This window comes from Magallana gigas, chromosome 9 (genome assembly GCF_963853765.1).
Source record: "Magallana gigas chromosome 9, xbMagGiga1.1, whole genome shotgun sequence".
Taxonomy (NCBI): domain Eukaryota; kingdom Metazoa; phylum Mollusca; class Bivalvia; order Ostreida; family Ostreidae; genus Magallana; species Magallana gigas.
Window position 1 is genome coordinate 43,014,499 of NC_088861.1, and position 21,625 is coordinate 43,036,123.

At 32.0% G+C, this 21,625-nt stretch overlaps 2 protein-coding genes across 7 annotated transcripts in view; one reads left to right on the top strand and one right to left on the bottom strand.

Annotated features, from left to right (window-relative positions):
- The first annotated feature begins 134 nt into the window (after positions 1–134).
- LOC105330010 (N-acetylneuraminate lyase) lies at positions 135–9,608 on the top strand. 2 transcript variants are annotated; one of them, XM_066070671.1, is made up of 10 exons: positions 135–210; positions 1,941–2,008; positions 2,174–2,244; positions 2,575–2,662; positions 2,898–2,952; positions 3,227–3,302; positions 3,420–3,512; positions 4,948–5,087; positions 5,665–5,836; positions 9,348–9,608. In XM_066070671.1, exons 1-10 carry the CDS (start codon positions 202–204, stop codon positions 9,521–9,523), a joined length of 948 nt encoding a protein of 315 aa, XP_065926743.1. In that variant the 5' UTR covers positions 135–201; the 3' UTR covers positions 9,524–9,608. The 2 variants fall into 2 exon arrangements, with proteins under 2 accessions (XP_065926743.1, XP_065926744.1); XM_066070672.1 differs by lacking the exons at positions 1,941–2,008; positions 2,174–2,244 and having other exon boundaries at positions 156–210.
- Positions 9,609–12,699: 3,091 nt separating this feature from the next.
- The window catches only part of LOC105329996 (uncharacterized), a 14,094-nt gene continuing 5,168 nt past the window's right edge, over positions 12,700–21,625 (bottom strand). For all 5 annotated transcript variants that reach the window (XM_011431531.4, XM_034461454.2, XM_066070996.1 and 2 more), the window contains exon 6: positions 12,700–16,132. In XM_011431531.4, the coding sequence (XP_011429833.1) occupies positions 15,936–16,132 (197 nt within the window). In that variant the 3' untranslated portion in view covers positions 12,700–15,935. The remainder of the gene's footprint in view (positions 16,133–21,625) is intronic.

Sequence of the window (21,625 nt, forward strand, 5' to 3'; positions counted from 1 at the left end):
GGTGTCCGATAGTATTTTCTATTTGATAAAAAATAATATTACAACTTTTTTTATATTTCAAATATATATACTTTTTATTATAATATCTTAATATACGCGAAGAGATAAACGATCTTAGTTCTGCCATTAAATGAATACATGTACGCAGTTTTCGATGATAAGGACAGCCGCGTGTAGACAGCTGATATTATAGGAAGAATCATGAGCCAGGTAATACCATTATAAACAGGATTTAAATATGCAAACGAGCCGGTCACAAAACTAAATTATGGTATATCTTTTTTCTTTATTAATTAATAAATAGTGATTATAGAGATGGATGCGAATGATTTATGTAATAAATATTTGAAGAATAGATTAATCACAAACAAGAGGCCCACGGGCTACATCGCTCACCCGAGCAAAAAAAATTCCATACACTCTTATAAAAGCAACTCTCTGAAGTCTTATACAAAAATATTTGGAAAATTTAGTAAATGGTCAAATCACTCACCCGAGCAGAAAATTTCATATAACTATAATAAAAGCAACTTTCTGAAGTCTTATACACAAATATTTGGATAATTTAGTAAATGTTCAATCAGATTATCATTTTCGCGTATACTCTTATTATGTTAAACATTGAGCTCATTTTGGACCAAGGTGGTTTTTCTATGATCGTAGTTTAAACAATACATAGATCAGAATGTTTTGATACAATATTTTATTTTACAATATAATGCTGAGTGGGGTTGAGGGTAACATTGATAATGTCAGCCCTTTTTTTCGCCCAAATGTTATTTTGCAATCATTGCTTAAACAAGGTACAATCCCAACTATATCAAGATGCTTTGAAATAAAATCATATCACAGATTATAGCATTGCAGTTCTTGAAGAGAATATTTTCAGAGATCCCACTATTGGTTTTGGGCCATGGTTTGGCAAATTTGAAATCTAAACTTTTAATTTAAGTATACTCCTTTAAATTAAATTAAATTAAACTTTAACCCCATTATTGGGACTCAAGTTTTAGCCCAAAGGTCACGGTACTAGCAATGTATCGGGATATTTGCATAGTTACTAAGTATACCACATATTGTAGCAACGCAGGTCTTAAGAAGATTTAAAAAACTTTCAACATGTATTTTTATATCAAACCTTCAACCCCTTCTTGGGCACAAACATCGCCTTGAAGTCAGATTTTGAACAAATAATTGAGAATCAATATTTAATCAGTATGCTTGCATAGTTATACCATAGATCAAAGCACTGTAATTCTTGCGAAGCAGAATTTTAAAGACCCCTCCCCCATATATTCTTATGTTTAATATGTTTAATATAAATTTGATCCCTAATTGTTCCCCAAATCTCACCGTCGGAATAAACTTGAAATCTTGAACCTACACTTCCTGAGATTGCTTCCATACTACTTTTAATTTTTCTTGCCAAATGAATTTTAAGAAGATATTGTTTTAACCAACACACACATTTTCAATCATTCTAAATTAAATCCCATAGGAAAAGAGCATGTCTCTCTATATGAACAAACTCTACAAATTTTTTTTATGTGCAATGTTTAATGGCACAGTGGTTTAAAACATAAAATGAATACAAACAGACAGACGAACACCGGACAAAATGTGATTCGAAAAACTCAATATATGTTTCAGCTCAGGTGAGCTAAAATGTAAGGTGCCAACTCTGAAACGTGCCAATATAAAAGCTGAACGGTGCGTTCAGATATGGTTATAGAAAGGTAAGGTGCCAGATATAAACAGATGCACTCTTTGCATGTTAACGATTACAAATAACATGCTGTATAGAGACATCATGATGTAATTTAAAAAAGAAAATCAACCCCCCAAAAAATTAGAGAGAGAGTGTAATAGCACCTTAATGGTAATCTATGAAATAAATACCGGTATGCAGAATTTTAAGACATTTCTTATTTCAACTTTAGAAATCTTACAACCAGTTTTGGCTGGAAGGTCTGGTACCAGCAGTGTTCACACCATTTCACGAAGATGGGTAAATGATCCCAAATCACAACATTGTAAATTACACGTAAAGAATACACGTTTTCGACGTGCAGTTTGTTTATACGTATATATTATTTGTTGATAAAGTGATAATGTAAGTGATGCAAAGAAAATGTTGATCAAAGAATGTTTGACTACCTGTGTTTTCTGCCAGGGAACTGAATTTGTCAAAAATCGACGAATACTGCGAATTTCTACTGAAAAACAACATCAAAGCTGTGTTTGGTAAGGTGATACAATATCAGATGTCTCATTGCAATAAGACTTTTAACACTACATGTGCTCTGCTTGTAATATACCAGCATGCATGAGTTATATATTTTTCATTCCAATCATCTGAAAATGGTTATGACTTAAAGGCAATCACGGTAATTACACAAAAATGTCCAAACAAACAACAAACGAGAAACGAAAAAACAAACAAAACAAACAAAAGAAAAATCTGCTCGGCGATATTTTGGATAGGAATGAAGTGCTTAATTGATAAACTATTCATAATTATAGTGTGTCTGATGTAAAGTTCAAAATAAGAAACTTTTTATACTTTGTACCCAGTGAATGGGACGACGGGCGAGGGTAAATCAATGACGAAGGAAGAGAGGAAGATCGTGGCAGAGAAATGGATCTTCACAGCATCGGGCAGGTGTGACGAATAAAAATAGTAACAATGTCAGAAACTTAGAGGAAAACCAACCAAACATTGTTGAAAGTTTTTAAAAAGCAAAATAATGAAATATCGAAAAAGCTTTTCAAAGAAATCATTTCTTATCAAAGATTGTATCTTAATGGTCTCTGTATTTCGATGTTGAATACCGTATATAGTGTTTTTGGATCACTATTAATATGTTGTAGTGAAAAGGTTAAATCGATTATTACAGATTAAAGGTCGTGGTGAATGTTAGTGGGTTGAATGTACGGGAGAGCATAGAGTTGGTAAGAAATCTTTTAATCTACCTATATTATTATTATTAATATTATTATACATAATACATTATATATATATATATATATATATATATATATATATATATATATATATATATATATATATATATATATATATATATATAAACCTAATAAATTCTTAATTAGTGTACGGTGTGTACTAAAATTGTTCAGATTTTCAAAAATAAAATTAAAACATCTTGGAGTAAATAAAAGAATAACGAGAAATGTGTCGTAAGTCTGTTTGCTCTGTTAATTGAAGGCGAAACACGCTGTCCACATCCGGGCCGACGCTATTGCCTGCCTCCCGCCTTTATTTTTCAAACCAAACAGTATAGGTGAGTTTCAACGTTCCCTTTTCCGCGGAATGCAAAATTAAATGTTTAAATAAATACATAAGACAACATCAACGATTTTTGCGATAAATTGATTTACTTTTTTAAATTGTCAAACAGAGAGCCTGGTGGATCACTGTAAGATGGTCGCTGATGCGGCTCCCAGCTTACCTTTCTACTACTATCATCTTCCGGCTATGACGGGAGTCGAGCGTAAGTGCCAGGGCTGCGTTCAAGATCGTAGCTGTTACGTAGTTGAACGGTATGCTAGCCTAGCCGCTACGTAGATGTTCGTAGCTTGAATATTTTACGCTAAGCATTAAATTCAAGATGGCCACCTTAGTTATCATTTTTTAACAAACATGAAATCTATTTACTTCGTGTTAATTTGATCATTGTTCAAGTTAAATTGAATATCAACATGTATATTTCCGCTTGAAATTAACAAATTATGTCGATATAATTAGTCTTTAGTTGAATATTTACGACTTAAAATCTGAGACTTAGCGGCTAACCTAGCGGTCCATTCAATAAACCTAGATATCTACGACCTAGCAGCTAGGCTAGCTGCTACGATCTTGAACGCAGTCCAGTTCACACATTTATTTAGCCAAAATGGTTTCTTAAGATTACACAAATACATTTGTTCTATGATTATATTATTCAGAATTTAAAATATACACTATAAAGTAACGTATTTTACAATAGCATTATGATAAGATAGTACTCGTATTAATTATTTCAATAATATGTAATTCAGTTCATGGCTATCAATTGGCACTTAAAAATTTGTTAAACAAAATTTTACTATGAAAAACATAAAATAAAAGTCTTGTCCACAAATAGAAATTCAGTGACATATGTACAAACTGTTTAGCTATTACAATATAACATTGTGATTTTATTATGTACATATAACTGAGAATTTGCAAACATATATAAGTACAGAACTAGATATAACAATACAGGTAACGCGGTTCCGTTTTCACCCCCCCCCCCTCCCGGTTTGTTTGTATCCCACGTACACTGTACTGGTAGTGTTTGTATACGACTGATAAAACATAGTAGCAATATAACGGAATAAAGATATTAAAGATAATATTGAGAACAGATAAGTAGGTGTAGACAATTGACACTTGACTCTATACTAATGCCTGCTGAACAATTGAGATTAATTAAAAGAATAACAATTTCCGTTTTTGCTTATACGTACGGACGTTGTTATTGCGGCTGACCATTGGAAATACATTTAGTTAGTTAAGTATTCCACATATCAGAAATAGAAAGGTAAAATTAAAAAAAAACCCGTGACCATGCGCATTTACGCAAGCTACATGTAGCTACCTTCTTTACTTTCCGACTATACACTGCTTGATTGCATACTTTTGGTTAAACATTATTTATTTGTACTTGTACACATATTGTAGATTTTCAGAATCTGTGAATATAGCCTTTCCCCCCAAAGTTTTCACCTGAAACACACAATATCAAAATGTTTGGTTTTTTGTTCTAAACGGTCACAAGATCTGATTATAAGTACCCGGTATATCGTTGATGGTAGTTCGTTCATAATAATTAAAGAATAACTTTATTATTGTTTGAATATTTAAAAAAACTGTATGATATTTTTATGTTTTTATATATCAAGTGAAGATGGAGGATTTCCTGATCACGGCCAAGAAAAAAATTCCGAATTTGATTGGCTTAAAGTTTGCTTCAAAAGATCTAGGGGATTTGATTGGCTGTTTGTTCGCGGGAAAATTCAACATTCTGTGTGGTTGCGATGAGGTAAATATATATGTTAAAGAAACAAGGAGAACACGGCGGGTGTGACCGGTCAGCAGAGGATGCTCACTCCTCATTGGCACCTGATCCTACCTCTATCTATTTGGGATCCATGTTGCTATGCTTTGAATTTGTACTTCGTTTTATGGATTTTTGAGATGGTTGACGGTTTGTTTTTGTCATTTTTTCATCTAATGTCAAAGACTATTTTTGAATTCTTTCTTTAAAATATAAAGGGTGCTTAGGCATTTATCATCAATCTAGATGTTTGTTCAAATACACGGCCATTCAAAATTATTCTTAAATAATTAATATACTATTTAACCAAGTATATATTTAAATACACTGCGGTCAAAACGTGATACAAATCAAATTCAAAATCATTAATCGCAATTAGAAAACTAATGCATGGTAGGACAGCTCATAAAAGTAAATGCTGTTCCAAACTTAATAAAAAGCAATTCCGACATTAACGATTTAGTTATTAAAATCAAAATCACTTTTAATTATACAGTTAATTCACACTGCATCAGAAGGGAATAAAGCCAATTTTATTTTGAACAAAAACTTCTTTCCCCAGCAACTGATGGGTAACTTGGTGATGGGGGCACATGGCGCTGTAGGAACCCTGTACAACTTCATGCCACAGGTCTTCCATAGACTGCTGCAACATCTGAGTGATGGAGAGATGGAAAAGGCAAGGGAAGAACAAATTCGAGCGCAGAAAGTCCTGAGATTAATGGTTAAGCATGGTGAGAAATACTTAATCTTCAAAATATATTTTGATGAAAACAGATTTTAATAACAATTTACGTTAAATCAGTTGCATGATGAAAAATAGTTTGTATATGTTATAACACTAATTTGCAAATTGTTCATGCAAGTAGTGGGACTATTATGATTTTGACACACCCCAGCTAAACATATTGTTTTATATATTGTTGTCGCCAAAAGTCATTAGCGTAAAAGTATCCAGATTGAAGTAATCGGCACGTGGTGAAATAGGATGGTTTTTGTCTTTATTAATTGACGTATCTTGTTTTTTGCTGTCTTTACCTAATTTTACCAAACTTCTAATGACAAGTCGTCATCAGGTGAATTGAATTGAACACATTTTATTGAATAAATCAAAAGGATAAGACACAAGTTCTAAAACTTAGATAGTCTTCTCCTAGTAATGAAATTTTATAAATATTGCCAGTAATAACGTTAGAGATGAATGCACATAAATATACATGAATAAACAATCTACTGCATATATAATATCACCTTATAAATTCAGACATTTTTTAAAAAACGACCACATTCACTCAAAACAATTTGTACCGTCTTGAAAATTTCAGTGTTTTGTATATATGTCAACGAATCACCCCCCCATAACAATAAATGTGCATCTATAATGTGTACATAACGTAATGTCAATAGCTTATTTATTAGAGAATTCCGAGCTCTTGTATACTTTTTACAGACAAAAAGCAAATGGTATGCATCTTCCGATAAGCCACACGAACAGTTTGGACTGGCTATTAAGTTACAGCGGAATAAGTCAGAATTTAAAATACAGTTGTGTCTCAAACGTGTATGTGTTATGTTTAAAAATCCTTTTCCAAATGAAAGATGTTTCTGAGGCTTTACCGTATCATTGTATAAACATTTTTTAAATATTTTAATAGAGGTTGCCTCCCTTGTATTAAGACTTAGGGCATTCCATCTTCTGACAGTATCAGGAATAAATGATTTATTAAATAGTTCTAATCTAAATTTTGGAACAGAATAATCAAAAAAGTTTCTAGTTGTGTACCTTGAAACACTGCCTCTTGTATATGGTACAATGTTTTGTATGTAAGTAGGTACTAAGTTATTGTGCATTTTGTACATAGTTATTAATTTAGCTCTATTTCTTCTGTGTTCCAAAGGTTCCCAACCTGTTTCAAAATAAATTGAGTTTCTTGAAGCAAAATTTGTGAGCCCAGTTACTATTCTTGCGGCATTTAATTAAACCTTTTCCAATTTTTCTATGTCCATCTGTGTGCAACCAGCCCATACTTCGGCAGCAGGTGTTCTTATATGGATAACACAATCTTGCGTATTCCTTTGAATATTGAAATGAACTGAAGCTTGAGGAAGCTGGATGGATCAGAAAGTCGTGGCCATACTTGTTTTTATTGACCTCCTTTGGAAGTATACTATGTTCTATACAATGCTATATAGATATTGGAAAATGTTCTATTTCAAAAAGTAGATAAAAATATATGGATTTTTAATGAATAAAAATTAATTTATAGCTAAACAAATGGTATTGCAAGATTTAATTTAGATCTGATTGATAATTTGTGAATTACCAAACTTCCTCAAACTTGTTTATTACGTTATTAATCAGGTTATGGCACGGTAAAACATCGCTTCCACGTATTCCTTGATTGAATCCTTCCACATTCGAGGTAGTTAAATCATCAGCATCTTTGTTTGTTGTTAAAAAAGGCCCACTAATGGCAGCGATTCCCTAGTTTGTTTTAAAGTACTAGTAATTATAGCCATACTGGCAGGAACTACTGGAAATTGTTTGAAATGTTTGACAGTTTAACAAAGTACACGATGTTCCATCTTCACAACGTCAATGCTTTGTGATTACGGAATTCCAAACACAGGAGTTATGTGTGGAGTTCCATAATCACAAAGCCTTGACGTTGTAAAGATGACGATGTTCAATCTCTGGATAGTAATGTGGTGGCCATTTGATAACTAACAAGCTTATTAAAAGGTGTTCTGTTTGTACATTAATGACTTAGAAAACTTTCTTTTGGAAAAAAATATTGTTGGTTTACAAAGCATTAGTAATGAAATCGAAAACGAGTTATTTTTACATTTGAAACTACTTATTTTATTTTACGCTGACGATACCGTCATAATGGCGGAATCGACAGAAGACCTCCAAAACGCCCTCAACGAATTTTATAGTTATTGTACTCAATGGAAACTTAATGTCAATGTTAATAAAACAAAAATAATGGTTTTCTCCAAAGGTCCAACGTCGAAAAAGCTTTTTTATTATAAAGGAGAAGTTATTGAAAATGTTAAAGAATTCAAATACCTGGGTATCGTTCTGTCAAGAACTGGTTCATTTATTAAAGCAAAAAAGCATTTGTGTGAACAGGCTCAAAAGGCTATGTATGGTGTTATAAGAAAAATTAGAAATTTTAATTTACCAGTAAATTGTCAATTTGATTTGTTTGATAAGGTTGTTTTACCAGTTTTATTGTACGGCTGCGAAATTTGGGGCTTTGAAAATCTAGATATTATTGAACGTGTACATCTGAAATTTTTAAAAACAGTACTTAATTTAAGAAGCACAACACCGAATTTTATGATATATGGAGAAACAGGGCGCTACCCGCTGTATATTAATGTTTATACAAGAATAATTACATATTGGGGGAAAATGCTAATAAGCCCTGAGAACAAAATTGTATATACAGGGTACAGATATTTATTTTCACAACATTTTAATAGCGATTGTAAAAGCCCATGGATTGATTGTATTCAAAGAATTTTGAACATGTGCAGGCTACAATATGTCTGGCAGAACCATAATTTTGTCAATATAGAATGGTTATCTGCTACTGTAAACCAAAGATTAAAAGACCAATTTATGCAAATATGGTCAAATGATATAAATTGTTCTTCCAGAGGTCAAGTGTATAAAATTTTAAAACCATACTTTGGCTTTGAGAAGTATCTTGATATTTTACCTGTAAAACTAAGAAAAAAATTCATTAAATTTCGTACATCAAACCATCGTTTTCCTGTAGAGACAGGCAGATGGTATAACATTCCTTTGAATGAGAGGTTATGTCTTTTGTGTAATAAAGGTCTCATTGGTGATGAATTTCATTATATTTTAGAATGTTCGGCACTAGAAGAAATAAGGAAAAAATACATAAACACAAAATATTGGAAAAGACCAAATTTTTTTAAGTTTTCTGAACTCATGACTTATTGCAATTGTAAATCGCTAAGAAAATTATGTGTATTTATTTCAAAATTTGTTGATGGCGTCTGCTCCTCTTAGTTGTTTTCCTATGATGATCCTTTATACTAAAATCTAACATAAGTAGTGATTCTATAGTCTGTTCTTTTCCCTGTATGAAAATGTACCTGTTTGTCTGTACCTCTGACGATTTGTATTTGTATGTATTATATATATGTTCCTCTTGTACCAAATTATTTGGTCTGAGTGAATAAACTGAACTTGAACTTGTTTAGGTCATTCTCTGGGTGGTAATGTGGCGGCCGTGAAGCCGATGATGGCGCTAGTCGGCCTTGACCTCGGGCCACCGCGTCATCCAATGAGGCCGATGACGGTCGACGAGTTGATTGATTTCCACAGAGACATAGATTTGGTTGGATTTAAGAACTGGGACCCAGCAAACTTGTTGTGAAAAGCAACCATACGATGGCAATTATTTTAGAAAAGATTTCTGTATACACTTTTTCCTTTTATACTGTGAAGGAACGTGTGAATGAAACAGGTGACCATATCCATATTATCATTAAATATTCAATTCAATTGTTTTTACTTGATTGCTTATTCGGAAGCAGGACTTTGTTAGGCGTCTATTTTTCCTTGTTGGTGTCGACAGTTGTAAGCATTTCACAATTTGGTTAAAGTGCTTTCAAGGTCATGTGACCCCGTCTATTAGTTTACTGTCAGCCAAAGTCTCAAACAGGAAAGCACGCGTATAACACATCTACATGTATTGAGTTGACGCTTAAGAGAAGAGTGCAGAAAGTTTTCATTTGGTTCAGTAAATATACATTATTTATAAAAAACACGCATTAAATCTTTTTAAGCCATTTATGTATAATCCAAATTCTATAAAGAAAATAAACAATAGATTTATCAAAATATTCTTGCTCGGAGTCAATAGTTGTAGCGATTTGTGGAATGGGTTATGTGATTACCTGAATGCGCAACGCCGTTGACGATTCAGTTGGCGGACGAGCTCATTAATTAATAGAAGGGTTGAATCGAAGATATAGTTCACAAACGTAATGTGCCATTTTTGAAAAGTTGTGAATTTTATTTAAACTTTTTATCACATGAATACTACCAAACTTCATGTGCGAGCCGAACTTAAAATCTGGACGGGTTATACACAGCTGTCTACTAAATGATATTGATACTAAATAGGTTCTTCTTTGGATTCAAGTCTACTTGCAGTATGACTGCTGTCCATCTTTAAAAGAATTTTGTACATAGAAAACAAAAACTGTCTGAATTTGCCTTCTCGTTCATTGACAGAGTTAGTTAAGTTAACTAAACTGAATTTAAATTTTGAACAATGCATTTTAAGCAATATCAATATACCGGCAGATTATACATTTTGGGTGACCAATACAACAAACAATATATACAATCTTAGCGATTAAAGAACCAAGTTATATGTTCATGTTGTCCGGGTAATTTTATACTTTTATAAAATTTAAAACGTACAAAATCAGTCACATTCCTTATTAAAATAATTTCTTTATCAAAATATTAGTGTCTATCATCAGAAACTCAACTGATCTTTCTTCAATCGCTTAATAATTCAGACCAATATAAGACGTATGAATTCAGAAATAATGCATGGTTGTAAGGTTTTAAATTTTTAATTTACCCTGTGGCAGTACATGTAAATAGAAATATATCTTTTTTCAATTTTTAGAAGATGAAAACTCATATCTTTTTATCGTATTTTTTAAAATCTGATATACAACTCCGTTTTTTGTAGCTCTTCGAAAAAAATCAAATTAAATTGATTTCGAAATTAAGTTCAATTTTTCCAAAACACGCTTGAAAATTATTTGCGTTTAATAGACGAATGTGTTTTGAAAAGGCACAGATCCCTGCAATGACAATTTTCTACAACATTTGTTAATTTTGCTGTTAAAACCGTTAACTCTGCAAATATTAGAAATTTTAAAATCAAATAATTCTGAATTCATAGCTAAAATTACCAATTCAAAACCATCATACAATAGACATTGCATTATCAATTGTCAGTAAAACAAATTACCGCCGGGTAAATATTTCTCTTAGACATGACACCATCTCTCCCTCATTAACACGAAGTGACTGAGCTGGCCATTTTACATGTACTTATTTTTTTCTAACCAGTCCTTTAATTGACTTATCTCTGTACATTTATCAGTTAATGTCTTTATCTTTCTTTTGCTTAATTTTTAACGACAAATATAACAGCCAATCAGGAAAGGTGTTGCCCAAAAAATGACGTGATTTATTAACTTCCAGTCTAGTATTATCGATTTAAAAAAATATTTCCTTTGGGGTCTTATTTTACATAAAATACTGTTGCGTCAATTATCTAAAATTATGAAGGACAGTCCCAGCCGGGATATAGTAAAGATTTTAGACGAAGTATCAGGCAATTGCCGAATTTAAATATAGATTGAAACACCACATTCAAACTCATAATTTTCTATGCAGATTCATGAAAACATGGACAATTCTAATTCAAAATTTTAAGACCCCGTCATTCAGTACTTTCAGTACTTTGATTCCCGATTACGACAAAGAGCACACGGCGGGTGTGACTCCTCCTAGGCACTTGATCCTACCTCTATCTTTTTAAAGATCCGTGTTGCTATGCTTTGAATTTGTATTTCGTTTTATGGATTTTTGAGATGGTTGATAGTTTGTTATTGTCATCTTTCATTCAGAAAAATAACTATGTATAAATGTTCACCCCTTCCCCCAAATCATGGCCCCAATGACCCAAAGGTAATGTATATATTAAAATTTAACAAAATTGTAGCTTGCATCATTTTTTTAACTTTGACAAATTACACCCCTTTTTCTTTAATCCAAACTGATGATGATAATCCAAAACCAATTATTACTTACATTGTACCGTAATAGACAATGTGTATCATCTTGTTGCGATGACACCCCCCCCCCCCCTTTTCGACCGTTCAAATATGGCAGTCTATTTTTTAATCAGGATTACAGATGTGCTTGGTGAACAGCTCTTTTACTTGAAAATTTTTGCCCACTGATGTTATTCCATCCCATATAACATTCTTATTAATTGTGAGTATAAATGCTGACACATTAAACATGCATCTGTTAATCTTTTTTGTCAAAAAGCTTGATATTGCTTGCTCCCATTGTCTGCGCTATTTCGGAGAAGGCAATTTTTAAACCTTAGATATGCCTGACGTCATGACGTTAGGCAATTAATTGAAAGTTCCACTTTTCTCACTTATATGAAACACTATATTCTCACGCACTAACATTTAACATAAATTCTAATTGTTAAAACACTTGAATTATAACTGCATCTACATAGTGCATGATTCAATGTAGTAACATAAAGTGACAATCGTATCGTTCTAATTATTAGCCATTATAGGCAATGCATGAAAAACTGTTTTTAATGCACTCTTTATTAAAAAAAAACAAATTCAGTGTAAATATCTCTTTTACGTGATAGACAGGTTTGGTTCACACATCACAATCTCTACATCATCATTTTGTTTGATTTTTTAGACCACACATTATTTCACCTACACCATGCACAAGATATGTACGTTCATAAAAATGAATAACATCTAATTTCAAGAAACGTTTATTTATAAAGACGAAATAAAGCTACAAAATAAAGTACTAAATAATAAAACTGTAAAAGAAGTGTCAAATTTAAAAAAAAAAGCAATCCAAAAGTTAGTTTGATTGTTAAAAAAAATCAAAAAATAAAGATATTACTAATATTATACATTCATATTATTACAAGGTTTAATGCTAAATAATAAAAAAAAAATAAACATTAAAACACTTAACAACTGTGACGAACAGAAAACATAAAACAAGATAACAATATAGAATGATTTGAATAATTATTGATAAATAATAAAACAGGATGAAAACATGCGTTATAAAAATATTAACAGTATAAAAGATTTATTCACCGGAGAAGTTCTGACAAACTATGGCTTAGTGCCTTTCTATATTAAAAACTGCAATTCTTAGATTAGCGATTGCTCGTAAGGACCATGGTCATTTGAGTTGAATCTATTTCAAATAAATTTACCAATTTCTATGTAAAAGAAAAGTAAATGAGAAAAGTTAAGTGATAGGCAAATGTTGATTTTCAGTTGTCCAGTGATAAGCGAGATATAAAGCTCAGTGTTTTGTTGTATATACCAGTAAAAGTTTAAACAATACTCTTTCCTTTCAAACAAATTCTGAAAACAATCAAAAGGAAAGCAGCGCTTTAAACATAATATTTTCTTTTTAGGTCTGTATCAATTTAAATTATTTGCAAACAATGCAAAACAAGGTTAGAGTCTGGGCACTCGATATCTGGCTTATAACTCGACAGTTGACACTTTTATTCCATTATAGATACCAAAGTAAAAGTGGTAATTTAAAAAAAAAATAGAATTTAACAAATGTTCTGCTAAAATCGAGGCCATGCCCCTAATCAAATCAAAAAATATTTTAGCTTTCCTTTGTTAGGCATTCTAAAATACATATTCCCTTAATTTAAAAAAAACTCAAATCAAAATCGTAAAAATGATTTATAAAATACCATAAAAGTTATCAAATTATCACACTAATAAATTCTGTGATGTGTTTTGAGCGCATATAGGTAAACACGACCCAAACATACCAGTCGAACCATAATGGGTTTAAAGGGGCTTGGTAATGTTTTTGGCTAAATTCTTTTTTTTTTTATTTACAATGCTTTAGGAATGCATTTCTAAATATCAATAGAGTTATAAGCGAGACATTGGGCTCACAATACTTTGCCATGTAAACAAGGTTCCTCCCCTGTTTTTGTCAATAAACCAGTGAAAATCCTTTCCAAGCTGATTTGTCTCACCTCTTGTTCATTTTAAGCATAAATAAAGAGTTCCTAACGGTTAACACATTGATTTTAAGTTTAAAACTGGAATTTTTACTTCAACATTCAAATGTAAGCAAACGCTTTGTTTATAGCAAAGAATTGTAAGCTATGTAACTAGCTTATAACACTGAAATTTTGATTGCCTATTAAAAATGCCTCACTAAAGCATTGTTAATATTTAAATCAAAAAAATAATTTTTGAATAAAAAAAAGTGACCATACCCCTTTAAAACCTATCCTCAATTCATCATCAACTGGTCAAAATGCAAGGCTGTTATCAAAACATGTTTGTTATCCCTTTGATAAATATTCATAATGCTTTAATTTATATATCATTTTCAATTATTTTGTTTTAAAATTGAAATAAAAAGATTAAAAGTTTAAAATAAGGATGCCAACGAATACGCGAGTTATAAACCAACGCTCGATCATCATACTTTGCCAAAATATTCGTTGTAGATCATTCATAATGAAGTGAATAAAATTCGAAACAACGATTTTTTTCTTAATCTATTAATGCTTGGCTGCCAATCAAAATTGCGTATATCGTTTCGAGCATATTTGGCCTGTAAGTTACATATGCTCAATGTTAAATATTTAATAAGTTGATAATTGGATTAGATGTTTGTAAATACTTTTATTAATTAATAATATCAATTTATTTCCAAGTGCTAGTTTTATAAGAAGTAAACGTTTGCTGGTTTTAATGAGGACTGGATTTTAAAATATGTTGATCTCCCTAAAAAAGCATTCTTTATACATATACAGGAAAAAATAATAATTTTATGAAAAATATATGAACATTTTGTTTAGTAGATAAAAGTAAAAAAAAAAATTTAAAAAGTAAAGAATAGATCAAATGGTCATTGTGTTTAACACCCAGCCCCATTAGGTCACTGATTTTGCTTGGTTGATGTGATGACCACCCCATCTCTATCAGCACGGGTCAAAGATTTAGCTTGATTAATGTATCGAACATCCTTCTTCCATTTCATGTAACAGGGGATCAATAATTTAGCTTGGACATTGTGTTGACCACCCATCCCCCTTAGGCTTAAGCTTGGTCAAGCTGTTGACCACCCCGTCTATATAAGCACGGATCAAAGATTTAGCTTGATTAATGTGTCGAACATCCTTCTTCCATTTCATGTAACAGGGGACAATGACTTGGCCATTGTGTTGACCACCCAGCCCCCTTAGGTCAATGATTTAGCTTGGTTAGAGTGATGACCACCCATCTACCATTACATGTAACAGGGATCAATGATTAAGCTTGGTCAATGTGTTGACGACCCAGCCCCCTTAGGTCAATGATTTATGTTGGTTAGTGTGATGACTACACAACCTCCTTAAACACAGGTCAAAAATTTAGCATGATTAATGTGTTGACCACCCATCTATCATTACATGTAGCAGGGATCAATGATTTAGCTTGGTCAATGTGTCCACGACCCTGCCTTCTTCAGCACGGGTCATTTATTTAGCTTGGAACATGATACATGACCAATTTGAGATAACTTAGGTGATACGTATGTATTAGAGGCTAGGAAGAAAGAAAAAACCATTTGTTAATCAAAATTTTGATGATATTTTTTTTTTCAAGAGAAAATGATTATATCTAGTACAAATAATTAGAAGTTACTTAATGTTTTGAAATTGCTTTTGGCATTTTTTTTAAAATCTAAATAAGAAGATGGAAGTTTTCACAAAATTCAACGCGTAGTTTCGCTAGACCATGCCTGCTGATTGCTTGGGAGGGCTACATCTATTTAAAACTGACATCCCTAATTTAAACTTGTATATCTTTTATTAGATATATCATTGACGAAATAATTTTTTTTTTGTTATTTTCGTTCGAATATTATTTTTTTAAGTAAACCGGGTAACACACTGTTCGCAGGGAAACAAACAATTTATTGATAATGCCCCAATTGCATTTTTAATTGCCAAATATAACAGCTACAACCTCTTTTATTTCTTCTCTACAGAACTTGCATGCGTTGAGCTTGTTGCGGCAATTGCTGCACAGCAGGTGCCCACATTCAACATTTACGAGGGTGCCTCTATTTATTTTGCAGCTTTTACAGAACAACATGAGCCGCATCGTACGATTTTCTCTACGTATTTGTGCTCGGTCTAAAACAAAGAAATAATGAAAAATATTAAGTTTGGAGAAAACATGTTTTTAATAAAATTCAGTCTTGCTTTGTAAAATACTATCGATATGATTATCAATAGTTATACACGCACTTTCTAATGAAAGTTCGGGTATATTGTTGTTACCCTGTTCTGTCTGTCCGTCCGTCCGACCGTCCGTTCGCCCGTCTGTCACGTTTTACTTTTTCAAACTGCTCTTACATCTTATAAACCAGCAAACTGAACTCTTAAAGTTTGGTTAGGGGTGTCATGTTGTTGTGTAAAGAAGTTTCAAAAATTCTCTGGTAGTCCTGGGGGTCAAATAATTGGTAAAAAATGACGTTTTTCCCAAAAACCCTTCTTCCTCTAACTGCTCTTACTTATTCAACAATAGACAAATCATCTCTTAGAATATATTTTGGGATGTCCTATAGATAAGCAAGTAGGTTTTGGAAATTTCAATTTTGTCTGGGGGGTCTATTGGTGGATGGAAAATGACTCTTTTTTTTAACAAAAAGTCTTGTTTAAAAAACGTCAACATTTTTTGCAGTTGCCCAATGATCTTCTAAAATATGATTTTGGGTGTCATTTTGAATTGTGATCGGGTGTCAGAATTTTTTTCATCACGGGAATCGGTGGGCAATAAAAAAATGACGTTTTTTTTCAAAAAAAATTATGGTTCATAGAACTCCTCTTATAACTTTTGAAGTAGGTACGTCACCTCTTGGGATATGATAGGGGATGTCCTATAGATGTGCAAAAAGGTTTTGGAAATTTAAATTCATAGTAAAATAATAGCAAAACGTTTATCGCTCCAAAAAAATCCTACATCCCAGAACTCTTATGATTAATGGATAGACACATCATATCTTGAGATATGATAGGGGCTGTCCTATAGATGTGCAATAAGGTTTTAAAGATATAGATTTTATCCAGGGAGTCAAATAGTAGCAGAAAATTGACGTTTATTACTCAAAAAAACCTTACATTTACACTTTTGTCAATTGTCGAATGATCTATTAAAAACCAAATATAATGGGGTCTTAAAAGTCTTAGAAACTGGTAAAAAATGTATTTCTTAAAAAAATCAAATTACTCGTTGCATAATGGACAAATGATCTATTGAGATATCATCAACATTTCTACATCGGGATCAATTACTAATATTCTAGTTAAAATTAATATGAATAATTGATTTAAATTAAATGTTTACACTTCACATCACCCCCCCCCCCCCAAAAAAAAAAACCAAAAAAAAAACGTGGTTCTAAAGATACAACCTTCTTACATTTTTACATGTGCACAGTAGCAAATTTTAAATTGCTAAATTTAATTTTTAAGATAAACAAAATGTTATATGCATGTGTGTTCGCCTATTTGGGGATATTGTAAAGTCTCCTAAACAAAGCAGGGTCATCATTAGGCTAGGAATTACCAACATGGGTCAAACACTACTGGCGTGCGACCAGTTCTCGCCAAGCACAATTTCTCGCCAGTGCTTTGTTACGTCATTTTTCGTATATAATTTTATGTGTTGATTAAATGACGTAACAATGCACTGGCGAGAAACGGTACTTAGCAAGAACTGGTCGCACGCCAGAACATATGAATAAAATAAAATACTTTATTATTTCCAGTTCTAGAATATCAGGATGTCTCCAAGGGGGTCTAACTATATACCATTTGATGCGCAATGACACAATTCAAAGAGCAAGAATAAATACGGTTTAGGGATGGGGATCTCAAAATATAATTATAGTGTATCATCATTTCCTATTTTAGAAGGGGGAGGGGCTGGTGGTTTAAAGACAACACCTGGGGGTTATGTACTTTACACCATTTGATGTATCGTAAAGACATTAGAAGATACTAGAAGATATAGAAGATTAGAAGATATTTTGACCCGTGCGTGCACGGGTTGACATTGCATATGATATAGAGCATTTACAAAATAGATACATCGAAACACCGTATATTGTTGACATTTGCGTAACCAAACTTCAAGCCTACAGTAATGCTGTTAATTTCACTACACTCTGCTGAGTTTGAATAATCTGTTTAACCACAGTTAAAAGGCCTCCCATATACTCGTAATGAAGCAGAAAATTGCAGAATCGCTCCAAAACAATTTTGGAGAAAATTAATAAAGTAACATTGAAAATAACAGTCAAATTGTCCACAACAAACCATTTTGAAGCTGTAAATACCTTTCTTCGAAAAGTTTAATTCTATAATTGCAGAATTCAACATATTTCAACAACGTTTTTTACACACAATGTTCACATTTGAAACTCTCGGGATTTTTTTTTATAGTATATGCACTGTGTTAGAGTTATCTACTGTATTTTCTTTGATGAACAAATCCATGCAAATGTGATATTGTGGAAACAAAAAATAAAATGATTTAGGGTGAATGTAATGCGCATGCGCAAGATTTTAAAATCCAAAAATTTCAGATGATTTCCGAAATTTTTTGAGGAATTTTCGTTGATTATTAATGAACGAAGTTGATTGAGAAAAATAAAAAGAAATTGGTAATCTTAAGTACCAATGATATCTAAAATTTATAAAACAAAATTACTCAGTACTCTTCCGATTTATCGGTATTAAAGCTAAAATATCCGAGTCTATTATTTTAATATAGTAGTATAGAAGATTTTGCATTTTCCTATTTCCTGGGGTCAGAACAATCCCATAGGGTCATGGCCTACATTGTATTTGATGCATTATAATACATAAAGAAAGAAAGACCCCTTCCATCATATAATTTCCCATATAAACATGATAAGTCTCTACACTTACTTACATGTAATAAACAAATTTAAATTTTCACAGGGTCAATATGAGGTCAACTCAATAGTGTAAGTCTGACAAATGAAAAAAAAAAACTTTTGCAATTAAAATGACAGAAACTGTACAAATGCGATAGGATAGATAACAATGATAAGCTTGTTTAAATATTAAAAGATGATGTTACAGTATGCTGGCAAAGGGAGATCAATTATTTAGAAAGTGAAAGTAATAATTATGTACATACCGGTGTCTCACAATATTGTGCTACTATACATGTATTTTGCTTACCTATATAATTGGTCAACATCATAATGATAATCCAGTTAGAGCACAATATTAATCCCTTAAGGTGATCATAACAAATGAAACTTTTATGCATGTTAACTAAACCTTCCCAAACAAAAACCTTTCTTAAGAAATAATATCAAAATCACTTAAAAATCATATCAAACTCACAAATTCATGATTTTGTTCTATGATTTAGACATGATCCATTAAATGAATCATACCCAAATCATAGGTGACAAATAAGGAAGTATGATACTGATGTGGTTTGTTTCTTGGTTTTGAGTCTGCTATGATTTTCTTGTGATTCTGGTATGTGCTATTATCTTAGAAGGCAACAGAACATGCGTTTGAAATGATTCGTTAATTGCCAGATAAACTGACCACTAAGAATTAAGATTTTTGCATAACAGGAAGTTGAGTTGCAAATTTTGAATGTTCATCTTGGAGCCTAAATGTGATGTTACATGTCAGGAAAATTTGTTATTGTTGGGCATCTTGCTCTATCTTGGCATATTTATAAAGCGAATTTATGGAAGTATTTTGGGGGAATATATTCTTATTCATTTGAGGTAAATAATATTTTATAAAGACTAATTTACAATACACTCCTATCAAGTGATTTATTAAGTGAAGCAAGCAACTAATGCATGGATGTACATGTATCATTAGTTCAGACCGGGAGCTACAGACCTGCAGCTAGGTTTTAAAATGCATACGTAATATTTTAATTTGTACAATTCATGTAATAATTGCTAGAAGAGTTTGAAATAACGTACGTACAGTATAATTATCATCTAAATTATGGAAGACTTTGATCCTGTGTTCTAATTCAGATTATATTGGCTTAACGATACAGTTCATGTGATATATATGTATACTATTTTTCATATTTGGTAATTGACAATGTATTTCAAACATTAAAAGTATATAATTGTCTGTTGCAAAGTATAAATTAAGTGGTCATTTTTTTATTTAAGATATTATTGTATAAATGTCCTTTAACAGGTCATGTAAGGATCAGGGTTTTGATACGAGTTGTTAGTTACAACAGATCATACCAGGACCATGGTTTTGATATGAGTTGTTAGTTACAACAGATCATACCAAGACCATGGTTTTGATATGAGTTTTCTTGCAATTTGTTTAGTTTTACAGATCACCCGAGAATCATGATGCATGTGAAATTTTCGTATACCGAAATCATCTCAAAACCATGATTTTCACACAAGCCATTGATATGATCCCGTAGGCTATTTTTTCTGTTTGGGTTATTTTCTGCATATGGAAAACATACCGATATGAATACCATGTGAAACGCATCTAACCAAAGAGCTGGGTAAACTAGTACCCGAATAATGCGACCTGCAGACCTGTCATGTGTACGTAACTTCAGACAATTATCAGTTATTTGTAACATGTATGTATTTTTATGACCTATTCTTCAAAACCCCTTGCACTATTTTATTAGGTAAATAAGTATGTAACACACACATTTCAGCTTTAAGGTGGTACAGGACACATGCATATTGTGATGTACATGTATACTTTCTATTGAGATAAACAATAAAGTATATTAAATATTCATTAAATATTTACCCCCCAAATAATGTTACCTAACATTGAAGCGCAATGGGTTAGAGCGTTTACATGTCCGTGAGGGCATTCGGATCGGAGGTGTATTTTTGGTATTTTACTATTGATATGAATGAATTTTCATGGGGGAGGGACTGGACCCCTCACTCCCATCCCTTCTCTAAATCCGTTCGCACGATAATGTACATGTAGGCACACAGAAGCAAATCTAAAGCTGACAACTAGAGGGGCATAATTCAATTTCGTTTGTAATAATCATATAGACCACTATTCTTTCTATGACATGAAATGTTAAGATTATTGATTAACTTAAAATTCACATGCAAACAGTTCAACCCCAAATTGTACATAAAGTGCCGCTCATGTGTATTTTCATATGGTAAGGGATCTCATCCTTTCTGAAAGTTATATTTTTTAAAATATATTACCGGAACTTTCATGTGGCCTTCATTTATACATAAACTGGTACAAAACAGTGTTATTTAGGGGCAAACACTTGGTGCGGGTATACCTGTCTATTGACAGCATCTAGTTTTCATTTGCTTTTTATTACAATAAAAGGAAAAGGTGCTATGGACCTGAGTGGCAACATCAACATGAGGTAAACCCTACGAAAGCTTGATGTATATATGTAACCATTATAGTAGTTAAATAATATAAATCAACTTTAAATGAAGCAAAAGGAACCTCCTCAATTCGGAACAGAAATTCAAGAATAAGGTATTGTTAAAAATGAACCATTGGGCACTAAATACTATTTAATGCACCATAATGCAACAAAAAATAAAAAAACCCATAAACAACATATGCTTTAGGGTT